The sequence below is a fragment of the Scyliorhinus torazame genome, chromosome 19, assembly GCF_047496885.1.
Source record: "Scyliorhinus torazame isolate Kashiwa2021f chromosome 19, sScyTor2.1, whole genome shotgun sequence".
NCBI classification, from domain to species: domain Eukaryota; kingdom Metazoa; phylum Chordata; class Chondrichthyes; order Carcharhiniformes; family Scyliorhinidae; genus Scyliorhinus; species Scyliorhinus torazame.
In genome coordinates this window covers 92,485,927-92,505,289 of record NC_092725.1, presented here as the reverse complement: position 1 = coordinate 92,505,289, position 19,363 = coordinate 92,485,927, and the positions used below count along the sequence as shown (strand labels likewise).

The 19,363-nt window shown below is 42.5% G+C and overlaps 1 protein-coding gene across 5 annotated transcripts in view; it reads right to left on the bottom strand.

The window, feature by feature from the left end:
• Positions 1-19,363, bottom strand: part of LOC140396304 (uncharacterized) — a 286,423-nt gene that overhangs the window by 191,893 nt on the left and 75,167 nt on the right. For 4 of the 5 annotated variants that reach the window (XM_072484765.1, XM_072484763.1, XM_072484767.1 and 1 more), the window contains exons 3-5: positions 14,999-15,182; positions 7,497-7,892; positions 4,508-4,873 (exon numbers count right to left, since the gene is read on the bottom strand). In XM_072484765.1, the coding sequence (XP_072340866.1) occupies positions 4,508-4,873; positions 7,497-7,892; positions 14,999-15,182 (946 nt within the window). Of the gene's footprint in view, positions 1-4,507; positions 4,874-6,655; positions 6,713-7,496; positions 7,893-14,998; positions 15,183-19,363 lie in introns of those variants that run through there. The other variant, XM_072484768.1, reaches the window with a different exon arrangement.

Genomic DNA, 19,363 nt, shown 5'->3' with positions numbered 1-19,363 from the left:
TCTTTTTCCCATTTTAATTTCTTTTTTAAAAATAAATTTAGAATACCCAATTCTTTTTTTCCAATTAAGGGGCAATTTAGCATGGGCAATCAACCTACCCTGCACATCTTTAGGTTGTGGGGGCAAAACCCACGCAGACACGGGGAGAATGTGCAAACTCTACACAGACAGTGACCCAGAGCTGGGATCGAACCTGGGACCTCGGTGCCGTGAGGCAGCAATGCTAACCACTGCGCCGCCGTGCTGCCCTCCCATTTTAATTTCAAGTGCAGTCAGTGAGACAACTGCCAGATCATTGGAGAACATGTAATAGGAACATATATAATAAGAACAGAAAATAAAAGCTCATGGTGCAGGGGGTAACAAAGTGGCATTGGCTGAAGATTGGCTAACTAACAGGAAACGGAGAGTTAGCAGAAATGGGTCTCTTTCTTGTTGACAGGATGTGATGAGTGTTGCTACGCGGATCAGTGCTGGGGCTTCAAAGTTTTATAATTCATCCAAATAACTGGGATGAAGGGACCAAAGGCATGGTTGTGAAATTTGCTGATGATTCAAAATAGTTAGGGAAAAAAATTGTGAAGAGGGTGTATGGAGGCTACGAAAGGACATAGATAGGTTAAGTGAGTGAGCACAAAAATTGACAAATGAAGTATAATGCAGGAAAATATGAAATTGTCCATTTTGGCAGGAAGAATAAAAAGGACGCTTATTATCTAAATGGTGAGGGATTGCAGAACTCTGAGGTGCAGAGAATCTGGGTGTCCTAGTTCATGAATCACAGAAGGCTGGTAAACAGGTTCAGCAAGTAATGAGGAAAACTAATAGAATTTTATTATTTATTGTGAGGGGTATTAGTTACAAAAGTAGGGAGGTTATGCTTCAAGTGTACACGGCATTGGTGATCCCACATCTGGAGTATTTTGTATTGTGAGCATTGGCGAAGAGTCATCCAACTCGAGCGTTGGCTTTGTTCTTGCTCCACAGATGCTGTCAGACCTGCTGAGATTTTCCAGTATTTTCTGTTTCAGATTCCAGCATCCGCAATAATTTGCATTTACATTATTGTGCACAGTATTGGTCTCCTTAGTTAACATAGAACATAGAAAATACAGCACAGTACAGGCCCTTCGGCCCACGATGTTGTGCCGAACCTTTGTCCTAGATTAATCATAGATTATCATTGAATTTACAGTGCAGAAGGAGGCCATTCGGCCCTTTGAGTCTGCACCAGCTCTTGGAAAGAGCACCCTACCCAAACTCAACACCTCCACCCAACACCAAGGGCAGTTTTGGACATTAAGGGCAATTTATCATTGGCCAATTCACCTAACCTGCACATCTTTGGACTGTGGAAGGAAACCGGAGCACTCGGAGGAAACCCACGCAGACACGGGGAGGACGTGCAGACTCCGCACAGACAGTGATACAAGCCGGAATCGAACCTGGGACCCTGGAGCTGTGAAGCAATTGTGCTATCCACAATGCTACCATGCTGCCCTTAAGAACAAATAAATCTACACTATATAATTTTACTGTAATCCATGTACCTATCCAATAGCTGCTTGTAGGTCCCTAATGTTTCCGACTCAACTACTTCCACAGGCAGTGCATTCCACTACTCTCTGGGTAAAGAACCTACCTCTGATATCCCTCCTATATCTTCCACCTTTCACCTTAAATTTGTATCCCCTTGTAATGGTTTGTTCCACCCGGGGAAAAAGTCTCTGACTGCCTACTCTATCTATTCCCCTGATCATCTTATAAACCTCTATCAAGTTGCCCCTCATCCTTCTCCGTTCTAATGAGAAAAGGCCTAGCACCCTCAACCTTTCCTGGTAAGACCTACTCTCCATTCCAGGCAACATCCTGGTAAATCTTCTTTGTACCTTTTCCAAAGCTTCCACATCCTTCCTAAACTGAGGCGACCAGAACTGTACACAGTACTCCAAATGTGGCCTTACCAAAGTTTTGTACAGCTGCATCATCACCTCACGGCTCTTAAATTCAATCCCTCTGTTAATGAACGCGAGCACACCATAGGCCTTCTTCACAGCTCTATCCACTTGAGTGGCAACTTTCAAAGATGTATGAACATAGACCCCAAGATCTCTCTGCTCCTCCACATTGCCAAGAACTCTACCGTTAACCCTGTATTCCGCATTCATATTTGTCCTTCCAAAATGGACAACATCACACTTTTCAGGGTTAAACTCCATCTGCCACTTCTCAGCCCAGCTCTGCATCCTATCTATGTCTCTTTGCAGCCGACAACAGCCCTCCTTACTATCCACAACTCCACCAATCTTCGTATCGTCTGCAAATTTACTGACCCACCCTTCAACTCCCTCATCCAAGTCATTAATGAAAATCACAAACAGCAGAGGACCCAGAACTGATCCCTGCGGTATGCCACTAGTAACTGGGATCCAGGCTGAATATTTGCCATCCACCACCACTCTCTGACTTCTATCAGTTAGCCAGTTCGTTATCCAACTGGCCAAATTTCCCACTATCCCATGCCTCCTTACTTTCTGCATAAGCCTACCATGGGAAACCTTATCAAATGCCTTACTAAAATCCATGTACACTACATCCACTGCTTTACCTTCATCCACATGCTTGGTCACCTCCTCAAAGAATTCAATAAGACTTGTAAGGCAAGACCTGCCCCTCACAAATCCGTGCTGACTATCCCTAATCAAGCAGTGGCTTTCCAGATGCTCAGAAATCCTATCCTTCAGTACCCTTTCCATTACTTTGCCTACCACCGAAGTAAGACTAACTGGCCTGTAATTCCCAGGGTTATCCCTAGTCCTTTTTTTGAACAGGGGCACGACATTCGCCACTCTCCAATCCCCTGGTACCACCCCTGTTGACAGTGAGGACGAAAAGATCATGGCCACCGGCTCTGCAATCTCATCTCTTGCTTCCCATAGAATCCTTGGATATATCCCATCAGGCCCGGGGGGACTTGTCTATCCTCAAGTTTTTCAAAATGCCCAACACATCTTCCTTCCTAACAAGTATTTCCTCGAGCTTACCAATCTGTTTCACACTGTCCTCTCCAACAACATCGCCCCTCTCATTTGTAAATACAGAAGAAATGTACTCGTTCAAGACCTCTCCTATCTCGTCAGACTCAATACACAATCTCCCGCTACTGTCCTTGATCGGACCTACCCTCGCTCTAGTCATTCTCATATTTCTCACATATGTGTAAAAGGCCTTGGGGTTTTCCTTGATCCTACCCGCCAAAGATTGTTCATGCCCTCTCTTAGCTCTCCTAATCCCTTTCTTCAGTTCCCTCCTGGCTATCTTGTATCCCTCCAAAGCCCTGTCTGAACCTTGTTTCCTCAGCCTTACATAAGTCTCCTTTTTCCTCTTAACGAGGAAAAGCCAGTTAAGGAAAGATGTAAATGAGTTAGAAGCAGTTCAGAGACGGTTTACCAGACTAATACCAGGAATGGGAGGAATTGTTTCTGAGGAAAGGTTGGAGAGGTTAGGCTTGTGTCCACTAGAGTTTAGAAGAGTAAGAAGCAACTTTATCGAAGTCTATTAGATCCTTAGGGGTATTGACAGGGTGGCTGCAGAGAGGATGTTTCCTCTTGTCAAAGAATCTAAAAGTAAGGGTCACTGTTTAAAAGTTAGGAATCGCTCATTCAAGATAGAGATGAGGAGAAATCTTTTCTCTCAGACGGCGTGAGTCTCTGGAACTCTCGTCCTCAAAAGGCGGTGGAAGCCGAGTCTTTTGTAAGGCAGAGCTAGATATATTCTTGATTAACAAGGGACGAAAGGTGATTGGGGTAGGCAGGAATGTGGAGTTGAAGTTACAAGCTGATGAGCCATGATCTTATTGAATAGTGGAGTATGCTCTACGGACCAAGTGGTATATACACCTACTTCCATTTTCTATGACCTTATTGAATAGTGGAGCAGGCTCAAGGGGTCGAGTAGCCTACTCCTGCTCCTAATGTATATGTTTGTATGAGTAGGCCTCCTCGAGCCTGTTCCACATTTAATATCATCATGGCTAAACAAATGTATCAGCTCAATTTTCCCACCTGCTCTCCATATCCCTCACTTTGTTTCCAAGCCACAAATTAGTCATCCTCAACTTAAAAATGCTCATGTCTGAGCATCCATGGACCTTGGGGCTAGAACATTCCAAAAGACTTGCAAGCCTCCTCTGAGTGAAGACATTTCTCCTCATCTCAGTCCTAAATGCAATATTTCTTATCCTGAGACTATTACCATGCTACTCTGTCTCCCAAAGTCAGAATTAGGAACATAAGGAATAGATGCTGGAGCCTGTCTTGATTCAGATTTGTTATTCAGTTGCTCACGGCTGATCCTCTGGTTCAACTCACAAAGGACACCCAGTGACCTTTCAATGCAAGGAAATATTTCCTTACAGCAGTCGCTGTGATACAGCATTAAAATTAGACAAGCAGGGTGTATTTGAATAAACTATATGAGAAGGATGAAATGAACATGCACTACTAACCTCTTTGTGTTGAGATAGGCGGAAGAACTGGCCAGTGCCTGAGGACTCGGTCATGCCAGATTTCTATGAACGAAGGTGTCTTTTCCATTGGGGAGCTTTTCACCAACCTGGGTGATACTTGTAGCCAGTCACCAGTGCTGTGGCAGATAGAAACATTGAGATCCGTGTTCACTACGCTCTGGTAAAGACTACTGGCCTCCAGAGAATCTTTGTAGAGATGGTGTCTGCTGGAATGGATGCTGCTGCTGGCTGCATTCCAATCAGAGTCCTCAGAATCTCTGCTGTTCCAGGAAAGTGAAGAGCAGCGAAATTGGGAGAGATCAGTACTGCTGTCACCTCCCCAATTGGATAGTCTGTCTGACATTTCTGATGGATCAAAATGAAACAGGACAAAAACAAGTGTGAGAAAGAATACAATATTGACTTCCATAAACACAAACAGAACTTACATTTCCGCATGACCTGAGGATGTCCCAAGTCACAATTTATCATCAATGAAATACTTTTGACGTGTAAGTCCTGCTGCAATCTAGGAGAGGAGACAGCCTTTTTTTACATAGCAAGCTCCCACAAACATAACTGATATAATAACCAGATAATCTGCGTTAGCAATGTTGGTTAAGTGTTAGGGGAAAAAAGGTAGTTTTAGGGGATTTAAATTTGTATTGATAAACATTAGACATAAGTAAGTGTGTTTAATTTAATGTTTCTCTGCCTGGACAAAGGTATTTGCATGTATGGGTGTTGGTTATATTCCAACTGTGTTTTTATTGTACTTAGAGGAGGACTATGTGTGAAGAATAAATAAAAGATATAAGCATGTGGGTGTTGCTTAGTAACTGGGGACTTGTCAGGTAGAGAAGCTTTTAAATATTGTTTTAGCTGAATTTGTGGGCAGTTGGAAGTAGGTAATGAGAGAGAAGATAGCTCTCACAACCCTGCTAGAAGCAGTTCATTTTAGAAGGCTAAAGAGGGTACATCTCTCTCAACCTTTCTAGAAGAAAAGCCATACTATGGAAAAATGGTTAAAAAAACAGATGCTGGAAAACTAAATTCCAGCTAGTTAAAGAAACTAGATAAATGAAGAGAAGTGCCCTCAAAGTCTGGAGTTAGAAAAACAGAGACCAAGGGATGGTTCAGAAGTACTGAAGGGCAGCACGGAAGCACAAGTTGCTAGCACTGTGGCTTCACAGCACCAGGGTCCCAGGTTTGATTCCCCACTGGGTCACTGGCTGTGCGGAGTCTGCACATTCTCCCTGTGTCTGCATGGGTTTCCTCTGGGTGCTCCAGTTTCCTCCCACAGTCCAAAGATGTGCCGGTTAGGTGGATTGTCCATGATAAATTGCCCTCAGTGACCAAAACGTTTAGGAGGGTTATTGGGATAGGGTGGAAGTGAGGGCTTAAGTAGGTCGGTGCAGACTCGATGGGCCAAATGGCCTCCTTCTGTACTGTATGTTCTATGTACTCAAGAATGAGTAAACAAAGTGTTCTGAGTTAAAGAGATGATTGTAGTAACCATATTTAAAGTGGGACAGGAGCTTTCAAAAGGTAAAACAAAAGTCTGAAGCCATTTTAATACAATCTGGGAATCGAGAGCTAAAGCAATTGTGAGCAATTTGCACAGCAGTAAAGCCAAATAAATCCCAAAGATGTTGGCATAAAATCCTGGGCTGGATTCACTGTTAAAAGTGGAGCGGAAGCTTTGTATAAAAGTGTAATTTGGAAAACCTGGTCTGGATTTCAGAATGCAAACAGTAAGCGAAAGCATACTTATGAGAGAACATTTAAAAGTGTGTTTTGGGGAGTGGAGTTTGGAAAATCTCACATGATAATCATCTGTTGCGATTCTGAAAAGACATCCTCAAACATTCACTTGGGGTGAAGAGTGAAGAGTGTATTTGCCCACAGTCATCTTGTGTGCTTAAAGGGGACTTTGTGTTCATGAGACCATTGTAGATTAACATGTACTTTGTCATCTATACTAATCCTAAAACCTGTGTAATTGTTAAACTAGGGGAGAGTAAAGGAGTATTGCACCATAATCCAATTTTTTCATGTTCAGTCATTTTTTTTCTCTTGTTGTTAAAACCCATTAGTGGTCCGGTGATTGTGTCCCTCCACGTTCTATTAAAAAAAAGTAAAAGTTACGGTCTTTTGAGCCGGAGTTCCATTCTGGGATCTTCCTGTCCAGTTATAACATCAATGCTGTAAAATAAGAATAAATATTGGCCAGGAGGAAAATCGGACTACTTTTCTCTGAAATAGTTGTCATGAAATGTTTTACATTCAACTGAAGGGGCAGATAGTTTAACATCTAATCATACACTCACTCACTCACTGTTGGTACTCAAGTGCCTTGAGTGAATTTTTCCATTTTTATACTCAAGTGCTTGAGAATTTTGTTGAGGTTCTCAAATGAAGAATCAGTAAAACTCCAGCAGAAAATCAGTGTAACTGATTTCCTGAGAAATCCCCCAGGAGTTCTGCTGACCTCCTGTCGATGTTGTGGTAGAAGATCAGACATTCCTGATGGAAATTCAGTGCTCACGTCACATACTGACTTTGACCTTCACAAACTCCTGAATTATCTCAGGTCGATTGAAGACTCATTAATGAGGAGGTATCATTTTAAGGTGAGGGGCAGAAGGTTTCGAGAGGATTTGAGGAAAACCTTTCTCGCCCGGAGGTTGGTGTGAGTCTGGAATGCACTGCCTGGGAAGGTTGTAGAAGCGGGGAACCTCACAGTCTTTAAAGAGTACTTGGAAGTGCACTTGAAGTTTCATAACATTTGAGGCTAAGGGACAAGTGCTGGAAAGTGGGATTAGTGTAGATTTAGTGTAGTTTTTGTTCGGTGCAGACTCGATGGGCTGAAGGACCTCTCCTGTACTATATGGCTCTATGATTCTAGTATGAAGCTTAACATCCACTCAGCAGAAAAGACATGTGTGAAAACTCTTAAGTAACATTGTGACCCCAACAATGACCTTACCTGTCCGATTTGTGTCTATGTCCAAGCTGAACCCAGCACCCTGGCTACACACATTCAAAGTGTGCCTGCTGCAGTGCGATAAAGTGCCATCCATCCCTGAGGGAAGGGGACTGATGCTTTCTCTCGATCTGCACCCCTCATCTACCCCTAGGTTGTCCAGGTCTGCAACATTGCAAATCACCCTAGAGCTGCCACACTCTGTGTTTGCCACCAACTCTTCAACACGGTTTCTCTCGCCGGCTCCAAGTATTGCCTCCCTCTGAATATATTCCTGCTTTTCCTTTCCTTCCATGAGAGATGCCGGACTTGCTGGAGGTGATTTGGGCAGGCCCTTTGTGCTGAGTTTGAAAGGCACATGACAAATCGATCGAGCTGTGAATTTATGTCTGGGATACACTGCGTGATGGAAATGAAAACATAATAACAATGAAACCACTCTGAGCTTGGAGTACACTTAGAAACAGATGAGATAACAACAACTTATATTTATGTAGCACTTTTAACATGGCCAAAAGCCCCAAGGCTCCTCACAGGAGAAATTAGCAAACAATAAATGACATCATGCTGCAAAAGAAGATGTTCGAACTGATGATCAAAAGCTTGGTCAAAATGGTTAAGGAGTCTCGTAAAGGAAGAGAGGGAGTTTAGGGAGGGAATTCCGGAGTTTAGGACACAAGCAGCTGATGGCACGTCCACCAATAGTAGAACAATTAAATTGGGAATGTGCCGGATGCCAGAGTTGGAGGAGAGCAGGATCTCGAAGGGTTGTAGGACTGTAGGGGATTAGAGAGATAGGGAGGGCTGCGACCGCAGGGGGAATTTGAAATCAAAGATGAGAGTTTTAAAATTGAGCAGTTTCCCAATTGAGGACCAATGTAGGTCAGCAAGCAAGGGACAGGCTTGGCGAATTCAGAAAAAGCAGCGTCCTGAATCCTGATATTATGAAGAGACACAGAACCAGCATTGAATTCATCACTTCGAACAAAACATTCCAGGCTCTCCATTCAGTACCAGACCTTGCCCGGCCGAAAAATATTCAAATTTCTCCTATCCCAACTTATATCTTTGCAATATCAAGATCCAAATTCTGCTGGCCTTGTCCTAACTTACACCAAATCCTGTTCCATCACCCACTGTGCTCACTGACTTACTCTGATCCTGGTCAAGTAACATTTTGATTTTGAGTCCTTTCGCACAAGCTTTTAAAATCACTTTCAAAGTTGGTCAATAGAAAGCAAACTTTTAAATATTATAAGGTTCTTTACTATAATGGCCACAGCTCCCTTGCTCAGTCAGATTAAAAGCACTACATCTCCAGGTTAGAAGGGTTTAGTTCAATGGTAGCTATTCCCACCTCAGAGTCAGAAAGTCTCCAGACAGTACTGGTGACTGGGGACTGTAGCTCCAACTTGGAATTCCAGGTGACATCCCGTGGGACATTCTCATCAAGTGGATGGGTTCCCCCACCCTCTCATTGGGAGAAAGCGGTTTCAACATGGAAAGAGCAGTCACACTGCAGTTTCTGCAGCCTGTGAATCCTCCCACTATTCACACTGTTCTCCATGGACAACCTGCATTTACATAGCACCTTTAACATTGTGAAAACATTGCAAAGTGCTTCACGGGAATGTTATCAGATGAAAGAAGCCAAAAGCCATTAAAATAGATCAGGGTTTCCGAAACTTTTCCAACCACGGAACCCACTTGACCTCCCAAGAGTACTGAAAGGTCCCCTGAGAAACATTCTTATTGTATTGAAGAATTAAACTACAAAAAAAAAAGGTTATTATTGCACAACAAGTAGAAACATACGAAAGCAAACTGAAAAGTTGTTTCTGTGTCTTATATGTATACATTTATTGTAATAAAAAAGTTTTGTTCATCAACAAATACTTCAAAGTTTTTCTGTTACGTTTTTTGGGAGCACGCCCTCAAACATATTCCCTCACCCTCTCACATCTCACCCACTGTCACCAATTCTCACCCACTCTAACCCTCACCCACTCAACCTTACCCATTCTCACCCTCACCCACTCTCACTCACACCCTCACCCACTCTGACCCATCCTCACCCATTCTCACCTTCACCCACCCTCACTCTTACCCCCTTACCAAATCTCACCCTCACTCTCACCCACTCGTTCTCCTCTTGGGACCCCCACATCCCTGTTGTTATTGGTGCCTGCGGTCCTGGCTCTTCACGCAACCCCCACCCCCACCCCCCACCCCCCACCTCCACCAAGCCCCAGCTCTTCTCGGGACCTGCAGCAGAACCGACCGCAGAAATCCTTCAGATCCCACAGAACCCAGTTTGGGAACCCCTGGCATGGGTGATCATAAAGTTGCTCAAAGTTTTCAGAAAATCTTAAAAGGAGAGTGCAGTGGTGAAGATATGACTCCCTACAACCTTTGATTAAAATTCCTAAAAGTAGCCATTTGAGAGGTTGAATAAATTGTTATTTTCATCTCTGGAGTTTAGAAAAATGAGATCCCACTAATATTCAGGATTTTGAGGGAGCTTTGACAGAGTAGATATCAAATCATTGTTTACCCTGGGTGGGGAATCTAGAATAAGGGACATAGGGAATTAAGGGGTTGGCTAGTTCAGTTGGCTGGATGGTTGGTTTGTAATGTTGGGAGATGCCAACAGAGTGGGTTCAATTCCCATACTGGGTTATTCCTGAAGGTTCTGCCTTCTCAATCTTGCACCTTAAATGTGGTGACCCTCAGGATAAATCACCACCAGTCAGCTCTCAAAGAGGAGATCCTCATCTGGGACTGTGGCGACGTTGACTTTTTTGATTGATGTTTATCCCTATTTGATTAAATGGTGAAGTACTTAGAATCTGAAGTGGTTTCCCCAGCAGACACCAGTGCTCCCTGCAGTCAAAGATCCCGAATGAGTGAGATATCAAATATTATTTTACTTGTTCAAAAAAACAGTTGTACAACAATACTCTGCTCACCCCACAGAGAGTGTTAGTGGTTACATCACACTTCGAACAACTCATTGTGTGATCCGTGTTATCCCATAATCCACATCTGGGTTAATAAGGCTCATTTCGAGTTCCTGGGGCAGGGGGTTGTTTGGGGGGGGGGGGGGGGTTGACCTATCAGGAGAACATGGGAGCTCCTGAATTTTTCTAACTTGCTTAGAGCTGAATTCAAAGATCTTTAAAAGTTGAAAAGGAATTCTCTCTGTGTGGGATCGATAATTGATTGCCCCTTTCTCTGAGGGCAGAGAGGGCAGTTATATTATTAAAACAAACAATTTGTTTGCACTGGTTTCAGAGGTTTCCGGAGAGTACACACCAAGTAGATACATGAGAGTTTCTACATGTTCAAAGATTTAGTATAGAGATGTTGTCTCATTAATCTAGTGATGCTATTATGTTTCCCAATTTACAGGGTGTGGGGTGTCTTCCGACCTGTGCTTCTTTGAACATTGTTCTTTATGATCAGCTGTTGTGCATTGCGACCATTGTTTCAGAATTGGACAGTCAGCCTCTCTGAAGGCTCCTGCCACCAACAGAATGATGTACTGCCACTCTGCCCACTGCAAAAGATGTCAAGCAAATGTGTGAAGGAAGCATTTTTCCTTTGCAATAAGTTGCCCATGACTGGAGTGACACTGCTGAAATACAGAGGGAATCTGGGTCAGGGCGAATTCTACGCATAGCACAGCAGTTGGGCAGAAACATGCCCTTTTCTCATTCATCTATCATGTCATTAATATAAATGCTGTGTGACACCTCCTGGCCTCCGATCAGAAATGGTTTTCTATTCGGAAGGTGGGGGCTTGGTAGTGGTGCAGGCATATTGTTAACTCTGTTAACGATGGATATTGTTGGGAGGACACAATGAAGGGCTCCTCAAGAGGTAACACAGGGTCTTGGGGTGAAGGTCATCTCCAAGATACACTGACCAGATGTTTTGAAATGAAAGCAGAAGAGAGGTGCCTTAGGCAGGCAGAAAAAGGAATCCCATTTCATCACAAATTCTAATCTGACTGTCTCAAAAGACGCTGAGGGACATTAATTATAGACACACACTAGCCAAAGCTATTAATCTAAGAGAGCCTGATGCTACAATTTTTACTCCCTGGCATTCTGACGTTATTCAGCTTTTGCAAGGGTTAAATCTGATCTCTATGACAGCGTAGGAAATAAAAGGATATGCGGTATCATCCCCCACCCCCCCCCCCCCAACCCCACCACCCCCCAGTCACCTCAACAACTTTCCAAGAAACAATGGTCTGAACTTTGTTGCTTTGAGGAGACCAAATACCCTCCCTCTCCCACTCCCAGCCCCCACTCCGCCTGCCCCTCCTTTCATCCAAAGCCCTGATCTTTTTGATAAATAAACGCAGCGGTCCAAATTGGCCTTTTCTGAAAGAGTCGAGAAATCCTCCCCGCACAATCCCTGCTTGTAATTTCCACACACCATGTGACTAGAGTCATTCTGAAGGATAAAGGGATGGTGCACAGTGCAGATTAATGCAGGGATCCTGTACAATTCCCACCCTTGTCCCATCTGTTGCTCAGAGCGTGTTTGAATGGCATGTGTCAAGAGAGCCGTAGCTATGTAAACTGACCGAAGAAATTAACCAGCTCTTTTCTTTGGACACAGATGTAACTACACCAGCCACCATATGGCGAGTAATTAGTTTTAAAACTGTGGTAATGTTTGCGCAATGCCAGCTACCAGCTGTAATGAATGCCAGCTGATAAAATGCCCATGCATTCCACTGAAGATTGCGACTACAAGCGCCACCAATGTAATCGTTCACTTGGAAGTGTATTCATTCAATTCGTTGTTTGAACAGGATTCCTGTCACACAGAGGCTGTTTCCCAGCTTAGATTCACTTCATTCTCATTGCTTTATGACTGACTCATAAGTGGAGGCCATTCAACCCATCATGCCACTGCCAGCTCTTTGAAAGTATTATCCAATTGCTTCCACTAGTCCCTGCTCTTTGCCCATAAATTATCTCCCCTTCAAGTCTTCATCCAATTCCCTTCTGAAAGTTAATATTGAATCTACTTTTAGGTGGCCAATTCCAGATCATAACTACTTGCTGCATTTTGCAGCATCTCCTGCCTGACGTTTTTGTCACTTATTTTAAACATTTTAGTATTTATTCTTTCATGGGATGTGGGAAAGGTCAGCATTTGTTGCCCATCCCTAATTGCCACTGAAATTAGTGGTTTATCATTTCAGAGTGCAATTAAGAGTCAACCACATTGCTGTGTTCTGGAGTTACATGTAGGCCAGACCAGGTAAGGACAGCAGATTTCATTTTCTAAAGGTTTTTACAAACAATGATTGTTTCATGGTCACCATTACTGAAACTAGCTTTCAATTCCAGATTTCATTAATTGAATTTAAATTCCACCATCTGGGATTTAAACCATTTCCAATTAGCCTGGATCCCTGGATTACTGCTCCCGTAAAATTACTGCTACGCTACCATCCCCCCAAACCTGTGTCTTCGGGCTACTGACCTTCCTGCCAATGAAAGTGGTCTCTCTATCTGAATCCATTCCATCATTGGAGGGCATGCCGTCAGTTGGCGGTCCCCCCTAAAACGCTTCACTTTTCTCTCCTCTTTTAATAAGCTCCTTCAAACCTATCTCTTTGGCAAGCTTTTGGTCATTTGTCCTGATATCGCCTTGTGTACATTGGTATCAAATTTGATTTGATACTGCTCCTGTGAAAACCTTTGTGATGTTTTACTATATTAAAGGTGCTATGTCTGCTGGACCTTAAAAGAGGGTTATATTTTAAACCGTCTCCTTTAATTCAATGTAAAATGGATTAGGGGGGAATGGGACCCACCAATAGTTCTTCCCGGACCAGACCATGTAACCTGCTTATTATGGAGATAGAAACCCAAATTGAGACCGAATCAAAGGAAGGTGCAAACTGTAGCATTGGGACACAAAAGAAAAAGCAGCTCGTCTTGCTGCCACCCAGACTCACTGACTCTCAGGGACAGTCAAACCAAGAGTTTTGGATATGAAGCAGCAAATTCTGCTATGCCAGGCAGAAGAAAAGGACTGCTTTGGGATTCACGATCAAGTGGAGGGCTGGTGAAGGTGGAATCCATGTTCTAGGAAACAAAGATTGTGAAGAGTTAAAGACTGTTGAACCACTGGAGGGAACTTTGCAATGAGAAGTCAGTTAGATTCTGCTCAAAGGGCTGAGTGAATGGGACTTGGTTTAAAAGAATACTGGATGATTCACCCTAGTGAAGCAGGGAGAAGGGATCCAGTTAGAGCCGGCAGCAGCTTTGGACTTCAATCGCAAGATACATGTCTACAGAGAATGTAGTGTAACTTATAATGACAGGGGGAATTTTCCGTTGTGTAAAGATGTTACTAGAGAATACCATTTCTGTAGTTTAATATATTATAATACATTAGTTGCTTACTAAGTTTAATCAATGTTGAATTTAGCATGATCATTATAATAAAACAAATAAATATTAAATCCTGTTGTGTGATCTTTTGAGTCAGTCACTGGGAAATTCATATCTCTTTTTAAAAGTTATCAGTCTTTATGGAGATTATAATAAAGGTGCTATATAATTATAAAGTTCTTGTTGCTGTATCAAATGTTGAATATTTTATATATCAGACAAAGTTAACACGCATTTCTATGTGTGTAACAGATTTTATTCAGTGCTTTAAAATGTTTACTCCATGCTTCAGCTCGGGCTACCAGCCCTACTTACAGTGTGTTCACCTTTCTCTGAGTCCACACCTGGGCTTAACCAATCAAGCACAGTGAGCATAAATATAAACAGACACACATAATCAAAGGAAGAAAAACTGAACACCACCTCAAGGTTCAACAGATTGGTTCCCGGAATGATAGGGTTGTTCTATAATGAACAGCTGAGTAAATTAGACCAATATTCTGTGAAGTTTAGAAAAATGAAAAGTGGTCTCATTGAATTGTACAAGATTGCCAGATTGTTTGATGGGGTAGACAATGAGAGGTTATTTCCATAGCTGGGGAATCTAGAACATGGTGGCACAATCTAAGGATAAAAGAACTTTAGGACTGAGATGAAGAGAAATGTCTTCACTCAAAAGGTTGTGAATCATTGGAATTCATTACACAAGAGGGTTGTGGATACTCAATCGTTGAATATATTTAATGCTGAAATAGAAAGATTTGTGTTCCCTCAGGGAATTGAGGGATCTGAGGAGCAGGTGGGAAATTAGAGTTGAAGCGCAAGATCAACCACGATGGCGGAGAAAGTTCAACGGACTTTACGGCCTTTTCCTGCTCCTATTTCTTATGAATCATTTAAAAACTTTGAGTACCTCATAACTTAATGTGAGTATGGTTATGTTACTGGCAGATACATATTTGACTTGTAACCTGAGGCACCCACACTTACAGAAAAGGCGAGTGCTTGTGTTGAATACATTGTCCGAACAAATGTCAGAAATTAGCCATTGGCATGTGGTGATACCAAAGATCAGATTACCTGTAGTTTTCCAGACATCCCTGGAGGAAGCAGACGGTTTTATGTTTGAAGGATCCGTGTCGATTGTTCTGGGCCTGAAGTTGAGGTCCCATGGTGAATGCAAAATGCTGGATGAAGTGTTCATGTGAGCAATAAATCTGGGACATGGTATCGAAGGTCTGGTCGAATCTGGCTGAAAGGTAGGCTGGCACAGATAGCAACAACAACAAAATAATTTCAACGTCACTGCAGGTTGAGATGTCCCACGTGTCAACCAACATAATTCAGACCATTCAAAGAACAATGAAGCATATTTTCAGATAGGAAACTGTAAGAAAGCAAGAAGTGATTGAATTTGTCTTGCGTAAACAGTAGGTGCTCATTATTAAAGTTTAACCTGTAGGTTTTTTTTGCAAGGAGCAATAGAGGAACTGCGATGACTGAACATCAAAATTGACGATCAGAAATTGACCTTCATTGTGTCAGACGGTCAAAGACAAGTGAGCATGGAAGTGAAAATGACAAAGAAAAGAACTTGCATTTATTGAGCCCCTCATCACATCTTTAAGAAATATTCTGAAGCACGTCACATTGTTACGAGCACCCCCAGGTGAGGTTGCCCAATTTTGTTGATCTGCGTGAGACCCCTCAATATGTCACCATCTGGCTGGGATATCCCCAAATTGTTATAATTCTGAATGGGTAGGAATGACTGGTTGTGTCTTTTTTGAAACCCCCACAACCCCCCTTCTGCTGCTAGCAACAAGGTTTAATCTAACAAGATTTTTTTAGATTTGTTCTTAAAGTTTCTATTTTTGCTGCAGTTTCTTTTGCTCTAACATCTCCCTCCTTTCAGTTTCCAATGAAGAGTCTATGACTTGCAACATTAACTCTGTTCTCTGTTTCTCTCCTCATTGATGCTGGCAGATCTGCTGAGTTTTTCCAGGTTCCTCTGTTCTTGTTTCAGATTCCAGCTTGCAAAGTATTTTGATTATTTTAATCTAACAAGGTTCCCTTTCCCTTGGGTACCTTTTCCAGACCCAAAGGTTATGTTTAAAAAGGAGCCAATTCAACCAGGCTTTCTTAAGTTAAAGATAGGATACATTTATTAATTAATTGTCAGGGGCTGGTTTAGCACAGTGGGCTAAACAGCTGGCTTGTAATGCATAACAAGGCCAGCATCGTGGGTTCAATTCCCGTACCAGCCTCCCCGAACAGGCGCCGGAATGTGGCAACTCGGGCTTTTCACAGTAACTTCATTGAAGCCTACTTGTGACAATAAGCGATTATTATAAGGGCTGGTTTAGCACAGTGGGCTAAACAGCTGGCTTGTAATGCAGAACAAGGCCAGCAGCGTGGGTTCAATTCCCGTACCAGCCTCCCCGAACAGGCGCTGGAATGTGGCAACTCGGGCTTTTCACAGGAACTTCATTGAAGCCTACTTGTGACAATAAGCTATTATTATTATACTATAAAGGTAGGGAGAAATGGTGAAACATATGTATCTATATTCATACAGTAAGAACTGAGTATGATAATAAGTAAATATAAATAAAAGGTTATACAGAACAGTCCTTGACTCGCGAGGAGTAGATGATGAAGTGTGCAGCCGTTATGATTTGATTTCAGAAGAGATGACTTTGATAGGCGAATAGTTGGTTCTTCAATCCCAGTATTCTATGGGTTGGCAGGTAAATTTCAGGGGCGGGAATCTTCGTCCTGCCAGCCCCATTTTCTGCTGCAGCGCGCTCCTGCCGGCAGCGGGATTCTCCGTTCCCACAGCCGGCCAATGGGGTTTCCCATTGTGGCCAGCCCACACCATTAGGAGACCTGTGGGTGTGCTGCCGGCGGAGGATCCCGCTGGTGGAGAATCCGGCAGGAGTTCTTTTTCCAGCTGTGATCCTTTTTCTGGCTGGGCTGACTTCCTCAATTAGAGAGACAGATTCACGATGAACCTCCAAAAAATTGGCACGGCTGGCTGCTTCTGGTAAGAACAGTAATAGTATACGGTGCTAGAATGATACAGCAGCCTGCCTTTTACCTTCAGCAAGTTTATTCTTCATACAGCTAAGTAGAGTTACAAACACTTTATAGTTCCCCCACACCAGTTGTTCCAGCCGTGTCCATTTATACTTTTTTTGGACATTGAGGCAATGATCATCACCTGTCTTTAATAAGGTAATTAGCTTAACAATGTCATTGCCAAAGCATGCATTTGCTGATACATTGACAGATGCTCCTCTCTTTTTTAAAAAGTAAAGCTTTAGAAATAAAACAAAATTCAAGGACGCAGTTTATTCAATTCCAAATAAATGGAAAAAAGGTCATGTGCTTTAACATTATAGACTCTACATTCCCTTCACCATATTCGTATATACACATAATTGCAAAGCAAAAATTAATTTTCCATTTTGTTATCCAACACAAGACGCCCCTCTTCCAAAGCATTTAGTAATTTCTTGGAGGAGGCATTTCTTTACGTCAACTACTCTGATAATTAGTGACTGGAACCAGCCCTTAATATCTTAGAAATCTCCTTTCTTTCTAACATTTCTTTTATACTAATTCGGTTTATTCTTAGCCTTTTTCAGTGACATTTTTGATTGAATGGGCATTGTCCCACAGGGATTGGTTATCAACATACCACTCCATAGGCAAACTTTTGTCACCTAGACACTTGTGCAATATTTCTGTCAGTATATTGGATAAATACACCCCCATGTCTACTGCTTCAACCAACATCAGTGTTTCTGCAGCTAAGCTTCTTTTCAATACCCTTATAATTTTCTTTGCTTTTTAAGCCAAAGGGCAACAATACCAAAATATGCTGAATCCTGTGGTGCTCGAAAACCCATCAGAAGATTGGCATGCAAATTTTGATTCCTGTGTTGTACAATTACTACATTTCCTTCACTGCCTATCATTTTGCCAAAAACTTTTCATTCTTTCCACCATTCTCTGGTCATCATATCAATAAAGGGCAGTAGCAAAATACCCTGATCTTTGTTCCATAGTTTTAAGTCTATTGCCTCTGGAACATTAAATTCCCTGGCTAGTGGCAAATTCACAACAGGACATGCTGGTGTCTTCGATATTTTATACAAATTTCACACTGAGCCATGAATTGCTCAATAAGGTTGTTGTATACTTTATCAAGCATCTCACAGGAAAGCCTTCAGTTTTTGTGGGCCTGAATGTGCAAACTGTCTTTGCAACTTCCAAATGACATTTGTTTAAACCAAATTCTTATTCCCAGAAGTTAGCAAGACTTCATGAATTCTTTGAGAAATTTGTGACTCCCTTCATGGCAGGCAATAATGGCCTGATGTAGTAAAATGTAGAGCCACAGTCTTCCCAAACATGATTGCCCTGTCATTTTTCATGTCTAGTGTCATCTGCGCTTTCTTCATTGAAGACCTGCTCAACAGGAGAGGTATGTCACTAGAAACCATTTGTACTAATGAAAAGGCTAACCCCAGCTCTCATGCAAGGGAGGACTATCCTTATGGAAGACGGTAGCATGTTGTCATCTCTGAGCCTGAAGCATGCAGAGCTTTCATACTACTTGGCCTTCTGCTGATCTGTCTCATCAAGAGTCTCCAGATAGCAGTTAATCCAACTACCCCACACACTGTGGAAGGGCAACCATTATTTAAAACTGCACAGTGGGATGAATCAGCCAGCAAAATACTGGATTCATCACTGGATTCAAACTCTCAGTGACCAATACAATTTCTTCATGACAGACCCCTCATCCTTTTCAGCCTTGGAATGCTCCGATGTCAAGAAGATGAATCTTTCACTGTTGACAACGCAGTGGTACATAATGGTACTTGGAATCACGCCGATAACATCAATTAACCATTCCCCATGCATTTCACAGGTTTAAGCATCTGCGGTCGGCACCCCAGACCCACTTTTTGTCCCGATTCTCAAATTGGTTAAAAGTACGCCCATCTTCAGACCACCTATCTATACCTCCATCTTTGTACTGAAATCTGTGTCTAACATTTTGTCGATCTTGAATCTCAGCCACCATTGAATCTTCCAGATTTTAATTTATCACAGAATTGCTTGTAGTCAATCAGAAAGTAGCTGGAAAAGACTGTCTTCCCAGAAATATTTTTAGGGCAGGAGCCTCTTAAAGAGAGTCTTTACTTAGGAATTTAACCCTTGTCAGTACTAAAAGTTCATTGATGTGAGAAATGCATGCACAATCAAGTAACATAAATGCCAGTACAGACTCTAGTATATCATAGAATCATAGAATTTACAGTGCAGAAGGAGGCCATTCAGCCCATCGAGTCTGCACCAGCTCTTGGAAAGAGCACCCTACCCAAGGTCAATACCTCCACCCTATCCCCATAACCCAGTAACCCCACCCAA